We start from the raw sequence: 9662 nt of genomic DNA, 5'->3' as shown, positions 1-9662 counted from the left end.
CCCTCTCGGTGTCTCAGGCAATCCAAGTATAAAATTCATGCTTATATCCTCCCAAGGTCTTACCAGTACTATCAAAGGTTTATACAATCCCACATTCTATCTACTACCTTTTGCAACTTGATAAACTCTACAACTTTACACATATCTCTTAACATCATTATGAATCTGGGGCCAAAAGTACTGCTCACTCACCAATGCAACTGTTTTGTCAATGCCAAAATGTCCAGCTAAACCTCCATTGTATTTCTCTTTGATTAGGTTCTCTCTCATGGAAATCTTAGGTATGCATAACTGAACTCCCCTGAATAACATCCCATCCTGAATGAAATAAGCCAACCATTTTCTCCTATCAACCATAACTGGTTCTCTACATGCTTTCCAAGGTTCTGCAAAATCCAGGTCTTCATCATACAAGGTCTTCAAATCTTCAAAACCTAATACTATCACTCTCATTTCTGTCAACAAATTCCTTCCCCTACTCAATGCATCAGCAACTTTGTTAGATTTCCCACTTCTAAGCTTCAACACAAAGGTGTAATTCTACAAGAATTTGACCCATCTCATATGTCTCTAATTCAACTTACTTTGAGTGTTCAAATACTGTAAATATTGATGATCTATATACAACACAAACTCCTTAGGCAACAAGTAGTGTCTCCATTTCTTCAAGGCTTGAACTATAGCATAAAATTCCTGATCATACACTGAATATCTCTTCCAGGCATAGTTCAATTTCTCAATGAAATATGCTACTGCTCTCCCTTCTTGACTCAAAAATGCTCCTATTGTTGTTCCACTTGCATCAAAATCCACTTGGAATACCTTATTGAAATCTAGTAAAGCTAACACTGGCTACTTAGCCACTTTCTGCTTCAACAATTCAAAACTTTTGTTTGCTCTGGTGGTCCAATTTAATTCCTTCCAATCTCCTCTCATGATCTTAGTCATAGGGTTACAAACTGAACTAAATTTTTTGATAAACTTCCAATAAAAACTATCCAATCCATGAAATGATCTTACATCTCCAATGCTTTCCCATGTAGGCCACTCAACAATGGCTTTCACTTTCTCAGGGTCTATCTTCAAACCATCCTCAGATATCACAAATCCTAAATAGACTAACTCATCCCTCATGAAAGTACACTTCTTGATATTGATCAACAACTTTTCTTCTCTCAACCTCTGTAAAACTTGTCTTAATTGCAACAAATGCTCCTTGTTTGTTCTACTGAAAATAAGAATGTCATCCAAATACATAATAACAAACTTACCCAAGAATTTATTTAATACCTCTTTCATCAGCCTCATGAAAGTGCTCGGTGCATTAGTCAATCCAAAAGGCATCACCAACCATTCATATACTCCTTCATTTGTCTTAAATGCTATCTTCCACTCATCACCTTCTCTTATCTTGATTTGATGATATTTATTCTTCAACTCTATCTTTGTAAAGTATTTTTGTCCACTCAAATAGTCCATTATGTCATCCATCCCAGGCAAAGAAAACCGATATTTCACTGTGATCTTGTTTATTACTCTTGAATCGGTACACATCCTCCATTCTCCATTATTCGTAGGTGCTAATATTGCTAGTACTACACAAGGTCTTAGACTCTCCCTAATCAAACCTTTTTTCAATAGCTCATGCACTTGTCTATTCAATTCTCCATTCTCTGTTTGTGTCAACCGATGTGTAGTTTTGTTAGGAAAACTAGCTCCAGGAACCAAGTCCATGCTTTGACTAATACTTCTAAGAGGTGACAATTCATGAGGTACATTATCTGAAATGATGTCCTCGTATTCTGTCAGCAAATATCTTATCTTTTTTGGGTGTTCTCCTTCCAGGTCCAGTCTCTCATTCTTCTTAGGAATTAAAGAAAAACACACATTCTCATGTCTCAGTCCATCCATGAATTTCCTTCCATCTACTAAATAGATTCTGGCATTTGTACAGACTTCACCCTTCAAAGGTTCCTCCAAAGGTAACAAGGTTTGCTTCATCCCATTGGCCACAATAGTTTATGTATTCTTCCTCTCATCATTTATTGTCTATCTATCAAACTGCCAATGTCTTCCCAACAAAAGATGACAAATATCCATAGGCATAATATCACACAAAACTTCATCATGATGATTCCCAATTTTCAATTTTACCAAGCACTGTTCACTTACTAACAACTTATGTTCATCTTGAATCCATTCTATTTGATAAGGCTTAGGGTGTTTCAATCTCTTCAATTTCAACTTATTCACCATCTCTTCTGAAACAAGATTATTTGAACTACCACTATCAATAACAACTTTACAACACTTACCGAGTACCTTACATCTGGTCTTGAATGGGTTCTTCATCTTCTCTGGTATGACACAAAGCTCTTGTTATCATCAACAGTTCTCCAAGATCCCAATGGTTCCATAAAATACCAGAAATAGTAGAAAGAACAACTGGTAACAACAACGAACACATAATCGGTAAACAATATGAATGAATCTTATAATAGTTTGAAGAATTACACATGCCACATGTTGGATCACATTCGAGGATACAATTAATGCTTACACCACAATTATAAGATCCAGATCATCCACAGAATAGGTCAGCTTTCAGGAACAGTCTGTTGATTCTATCCTGATCTGGACCTCAACCTTCTGGCCTCAGCCCAACTGGATCAGAATCCTACTGGATCTACAACTTCGCATGATCTCAAAACAAAGTCTTCTATCTTCTAAATTCTCTATATTCAAATGATTCACCAACCACACTTTATACCATCCATAATAATAATAAATTGATCAAGTCGGCCCAAAGACCAACTGGTTCATGAAACGTGCAATGGTAACATGACAGCTCAAATCGCTAAGAACAATCTCCAAATCATAAAATGATGTGTGGAACTTTGGGAATACCGGCCAAGGCCCAAAGAGACATCTCCAATGATCTGCAAGTCATAGAGATCAACCGCAACCCGATCCAACTTTTCTCAACACATTTTTGGGCTAATCTCTAAGCACATATCAATCAGGCCAATACTAGAATCCACATCTCACCTGAAACAAATCCAAATGCTATGAAACTTGAACACGGAAAACATCATGAGCACAAGGGAATAAACCCAAAACCACAACGCTAAAAACTCAAACATAAAGAAATGCCATGATCTCAAACAATTCCACTGAAAACTGCTCAATCGGTAAGAACTACACTGGTGGTGCATCAGACTCTCGAGGTTAATTGAAAAGTGAGTAATCTATCAAAAGGTACTTGCAACTGCCTTAGGGGTTCGATGATCTAACTACAACTTTCGACTGCCTCTCCTCAGCGATCTACCGGTCCAAACTATGACCTACCTCACTCGACGATTGATTCAAGTCTCCGCCCACTAACTACCTCAAGCTCAAGATCTAGGACCAACAATCTACCTACAAACCTTGCTCTGCCTCACATTCGACGATCTAAACAAGTCCATAAGTTGCCTCAATCTTCTCTCCAACCAACCCGTGCACAAACAACACCATGTCCAACAACAGGTTCACAAACTAGCTCTGATACCATTTGAAGCAGTCACCAGTGAGGAGGGACCTCAAGGAGATCAGTCTGGACCAATCAACAAGAGTAAACACAACGAAAACACATAGATATGATGGAGGAAATGAAGAAAGATAGTTTTTATTGCATGAAACCTGATTACATCCAACCAGTAATAACCCAAAGGATCTAGTCAACCCAAAAAAATTCAAAACCTGAAGAAGAAGACCTAACATGTAAAATGAACAAGGTTGGCCTCTGCCAAGAGATTGCTCCAAAAAATCCAAAGGAAGAAACATAGAAGGTCGACCACACACCAAGAAACATCAATATCAACGCTCAAGGCTTCACAAGCTTCAGAATGGGTTTTAATAGATCACCAAAATAGGTCTCAGGCAACCGGTAACAAAGGAACAACCAGTTACAAGAAACTATTATGGAAACTGGTGGCGATATCTTGTCAAAAAGTTATCTAAATGAGATGTGATTTGAAAGCAAGAAAGATGTCAATTCTTCAAGTAGAATCCAACTCCATAGGATCTGGTGAGCCAAAATCAGGACACAGAAAGGAAAACTGAAACTGCAAACAAAAAACAAAATAGAAAGGAAAATGTTTTTTTTTTGTTTATTCAAGATTGTTGTGAATCGAGGATTCTCCTGCAGCATAAAATAACCCTAAAAAATTCAAACTAAATAATTTTATTCACCGAGTGTTTCTTTATGGTTATGAGTGCACTCAGTTAACTAGGCTAGATTACAAAAAAATTATTTTCTTTTATAATACTATTGACTTTAAGTGTTTGCTATTTGGTGGACCAATTGAAATCTTTTTGATCATTTTATGACACCTACTTAATGGATTCCATGAGCGTTGTTCAAAATTTTTACTTGAGCCATTATTTGGTTAATGTCATATTGATATAGGACAAAATTAATGAAACAAAACATGAAATAATTTTGGCTCCAAGTGGATGTAATCATTATCATTGTCTAACGTACTAGTTTTTCTTAATCAACAACATACTAACATGGCTAAACATAACACATGACTTTGTCACAACTCAAATGAAAAAAGTTCCTAATGGTTAGTACATTTAAATTATTGTTTAAATTATTATAAGGCTATTCATATGCATTTTCTTCATAAAACTATTGGTCCAATGAATAAGTAAATTGTGAGATCTAGACAAGAGGTACTTAACAAACATGTCTTCACCTAAAACTAGTATATATATATAGACAAGAAATCTTAATTTGGATATTATATATGGAAAAAAAAAATTAATTCGACAAAGAAAGGATATGAGGATCTTAAACAAAATGCATCAATAGGGCCTTGGAGTAAACCAAACCAAAATTTTATTAAAAAAAAAAGAAAAAAAAATAAATAAACATCTTTAATTATACTTAGAATAGAAATGGGCAGCCTATATAAATATAAAAATTAAACTGTAGACCATGTCAGTTTAAAACGAGGGTCCCCGACTCATGTAACTAATGCATGTTGTGTAAACAATAAGAATTATTTTTATTTTGAAGTTTGATTTATTTATAAGACATGCAAAAGCACATTACAAAAGGTTACATAAATAAAAATCACATCAATATGATCTGTTGTAATCTAGGACTATATTGTAGGGAACAATCCTAGTGCAAGTAACATGAAGATATCAACTCTATTACATATATGCAATCTTAATTCTATGTCAAATCTCAAATTTAAATCTTCTCTTACTAATGCTCTTGAATCTAGATGATCAATTTTCCAAGTGAATTTACTAGTTTATGCATTGTTATGACTTACAAGGTCCTTAGAGAAATTTTAAGAACTATTATGAGCCACATATTACCAATGTTTAAATTAATGAATGCATTGTATTAGTTTGTGAGTTTCATAGGCTTGCACAATAATATACAAACTAATTCTTTAACATATTGCAACAATGTTCATTGAAATTATTTCAGATCCAAGTGATTAATTTTGTAATTAAATTAGATACTTTATGCATTGCATACTAGTGCATCACACAAATATTCAAGAAATAAAATTTTAACACTATTGTGAATCTACATTGCCAGTGTTTGAATAAATGGGCGAGTTGCATTGTTTTATGAGTTTTATAAGGCTTGTAATACAATAGACAAATTGATTTTAAAAGGCATTGTAATGTCATTCTTCCATATGCTCTTGGATCCTAATGATTAATTTCTTGATTGAATTGGATAGTTTTTGCATCACATGTATTGTTAAATTAGACAAGAGTTCAAGATAAAATATTGCTATTATTGTGTCCCATATAATTCAAGCTTAAATTTATGAATGTGTTACATTGTTTTGTGAGTTTTACAAAGTTCACACCCTTTTGCGGTCATTACACAATGATAGAGATCTTTCGTATCTCTTATGGATATGTCGTATCTCTTAGGGATTATCGTCGAATAATTCAAAACATTGTGATTCAAGAGTTCGAGACTAGGAGCTTAAGAACATAGCTCAAAGCTACACCTTTCCAAGGGTTAAAAGATAGCTTGATGGAGCCCTTCCTGGTTCAGGTATGCTTCTTTAGGAAAAGATCTTAAAAATTATGTATTCATATTATGCATTTAGCCAGTTTTGTTGTGTAAGCCTTAATGTCCCTAGGGCGAGGTGAATTCGATTTTTTTAGGACCAATGTAATAAGGTGGGTTGTTAGTGTAAATTGATTATATTACATTGCAGGTTGTAGCTAGACAGTTATAAGCATCATATATTTCAAACTGGTACATGACACCCTTATTTAAACATGTTAGCTGTAAATCAAATTATCAATAAAGTTATTAACCATTCACTCTCACTTCCACACCTTTTTGACATAACCATTACACACCAAAATGCAATTACTAGTTATACAACCTTTAAATAATTTAAGAATATTAACTATAATAATACTTCAATAAACATCTCCAAAAATTAAAAAATACAGAAAATATGCAACCTTTATTAAAATAATATATTAATACAACTATAATGATAGCTCAATAACCATCTCGAATTAAAAAGTATACACAATATTGAAATATGTTGTGACCCTGATTCCATGATTACCAATAGGGAACCAAATCGTTTATTTTATGGATTCATTCACCGTAATGATTTCCTAAGATATATAATATCACCCAAACATTTTATTCCAATTTATTCCAAAGAAGGAAAACTAAGATGAAGTAAGAGATCTCCATCACATTCTCAATTTCTATTGTAAAAAAAGTGAAAAATATTTGAAGTCTATCTTTTGATGGGCACTGCTGAAACCACCATGAACATTTAATACTCTTTTATTTTATTATTGTGAAAAAGGTGAATCTACCTGCCGATCTACAGCAAATCGTCCATGTGCGTTACATTTAGGTCGTGCACATCATGATAGGAAAAATATTGAGAAATTCTCTTGGAACAAATCCTCCATGTGCGTTACATTCAGGTCGTCTACATCATGATAGGAAAAATATTGAGAAATTCTCTTGGAACAAATCCTCCATGTGCGTTACATTCAGGTCGTCTACATCATGATAGGAAAAATATTGAGAAATTCTCTTGGAACAAATCCTCCATGTGCGTTACATTCAGGTCGTCTACATCATGATAGGTAAAATATTGAGAAATTCTCTTGGAGCAATCTACTATACATATGTTGCGCGTTTGCCTGCTCTGCCGACACCAACGTATTTCCTCCAAATTCCTAAGTATCAGCCATGGCCTCAAATTTTCTAGAAATAAAAATGTCTGCAAATGCTGCCGCATTCCCTCATTCTTTCGATCTCTGCCTTCATACTCAAATATTGGAGGAAAATTCGGTATCAACCATGGCCTCATATGACCATATTATGAATGAAGAGAAAAGTGTTAGTACTAGTAAAATACTAGTGATTGGAGCCACTGGTTATATTGGTCGCTTTGTTGCTCTTGCAGCTGTAGCTGCAGGCCATCCTACTTATGCTCTTCTAAGACCCACGACTGCATTTGATGCTGCCAAAGAAAAGTGCCTTCATGAATTGAAAGATTCTGGTGTTATCATTGTCTATGTATGTCAGAAATTTTGTCTTAGAGAGATGATTTTTGTAGTCTTGGCCAGAGTGATATGTAAGAAACAGTAGTAACGTGTGTAATTGTTTTGAAATTGTTTTCATAGAGACTATAGATTGTTTTGATTGATTATATGAGTTTAGAATATATAATTAAGCTTTGCTGGTTTGTCCATGGTAATTATTATTGCAGGTGCTTGCCTTATAGTTATAGAGCGACCAGCTTACAACTAATCATGTTTGACTGTCTTGTTGTCAAGTTGGGCATTTAAAAATTATGTTAGGAAGGGTTGTTCAGTCACTCTCCATATTAATGGGTCTAATTTGGCTGGGACTAATAGCTCTCTTATAATTGTAAATGTGTGTTGTAACGGGTCTTGCACATTTTGAAATGAGTATTATTAACGTCTCTGTGTGCTGTAATGGGACTTATTAAAGTACACTGTGTGCTGTAATGGGTCTTATGGAATTTGTAATGGGACTTATAAACATACATTGTCTTATAATGGGTATTTTGCACGGAGATTTAAACGATCACAATTCAATGGTAAAGGCCATGCAAGGCATCGATGTTGTCATTTCTAATGTAGGTGGCGCTCAACTTACAGATCAGCTCAACATTGTAGACGCCATTAAAGAAATTGGCACGGTTAAGGTCAGGTCATAGAACCCAAACATTATTTCTTTTTAATGCTTCTAAGTTGTAACTGACCCAAGAATGGTTGAGCAAATTTGATGCAGAGGTTTCTTCCTTCAGAATTTGGGCATGATATAGACAGAGACAATCCAGTGGAGCCGGGGCTAAGCTTTTACAAAGAAAAGAGACTTATTAGGAGGGCAGTAGAGGCAGCCAACATTCCATACACTTACATCTGCTGCAATTCCATTGCTGGCTGGCCTTACTTTTATCATACCCATCCCTCTGAGCTTCCTCCTCCCCAAGACCAGTTTGAAATCTATGGAGATGGAAACATCAAGGGTAATATGTTATATAATATTATATTAGAGAATGATGCACTCTGATCCGAAATCTAATACTACTAGTTTCTGATTGTATTGATTTATGGGTTGCTAATAACAGCATACTTTGTGACTGGGGAAGACATTGGGAAGTACACCATAAAGGCTGTGGAGGATGTCCGGACTGTTAACAAAATTGTGCATTTCAGACCACCCAAGAATTTTCTCACACTGAATGAGCTTGCAGCAATTTGGGAGAAGAAGATTGGAAAAACTCTTCCTCGGGTTTGTATCTCAGAACAAGATCTCTTGGACTTAGCCAAAGGTATATATTACGATGCAGCATAGTCTATATATTATTTAATTAATGTTAAATGAGTTAATTATATGCGCAGTGGAAAAACGAATTGTTCAGAAATAAAAAGCTAATCAACGACAAACTTGGATTGGACATTTATTAAATAATTTAATATCGATTTTTCTCTGTGCAGCCAACAATATTCCAGAGAGCATAGTGGCTTCCCTGACACATGACATCTTCATTAATGGGTGTCAATACAATTTTAAAATGGAAGAGCCCAAAGACGTGGAAGTTTGTGAGCTTTATCCAGAGATTCTCTACACTACAGTCCAAGATTTCTTCGATGGGTACCTTTGAATTTCAGTATAATCAACCGTTGAATACAGCTCACGGAGTATTGAATAAAATTATTGGAATATTTTTTGCCTACAGTTATGTAACTTGCAGTCTGAAACTCTAGATCTGCCGAATTCTGTGGCAGAAAAATCTCAAAAAAAATCCAAGGAACGTCCGCGTATTTTTATAGTTTGTTAATCAATGTCTTAATTAGAATGAAAATTTCCTATTTTAGATGGAACTAATTATTGCTGTCAGAAATACAAAAATATTTCATGGACTGTATTCTTCACCATTCTTTTATTTTCCATCCAATGGTAAGGAAAGATATTTCTAGTATATATAGACTTCCATTTGTATCTTCTATAGATGATAGTTTTGCCCATCGAAAATTAGAGAAATAAATAATATCAATAATAATGTAGAATAAAATATTAAAAATAATAATTTATAACATAGATTTAATGTGGTTTATTT

At 34.6% G+C, this 9662-nt stretch overlaps 1 protein-coding gene across 1 annotated transcript; it reads left to right on the top strand.

The window, feature by feature from the left end:
• Positions 1 to 454: 454 nt before the first annotated feature.
• LOC131860851 (leucoanthocyanidin reductase-like) lies at positions 455 to 9238 on the top strand (the record flags this gene model as incomplete). Its single annotated transcript, XM_059214893.1, has 6 exons — positions 455 to 498; positions 7420 to 7592; positions 8113 to 8243; positions 8330 to 8567; positions 8670 to 8873; positions 9040 to 9238. Coding segments are annotated over 6 exons (957 nt in total), but the record flags the coding sequence as incomplete, so codon positions are not given.
• Between the last annotated feature and the right edge of the window lie 424 nt (positions 9239 to 9662).

The sequence above is a fragment of the Cryptomeria japonica genome, unplaced genomic scaffold (genome assembly GCF_030272615.1).
Source record: "Cryptomeria japonica unplaced genomic scaffold, Sugi_1.0 HiC_scaffold_16, whole genome shotgun sequence".
Classification (NCBI taxonomy): domain Eukaryota; kingdom Viridiplantae; phylum Streptophyta; class Pinopsida; order Cupressales; family Cupressaceae; genus Cryptomeria; species Cryptomeria japonica.
This window is presented reverse-complemented; position numbering and strand designations above follow the sequence as displayed.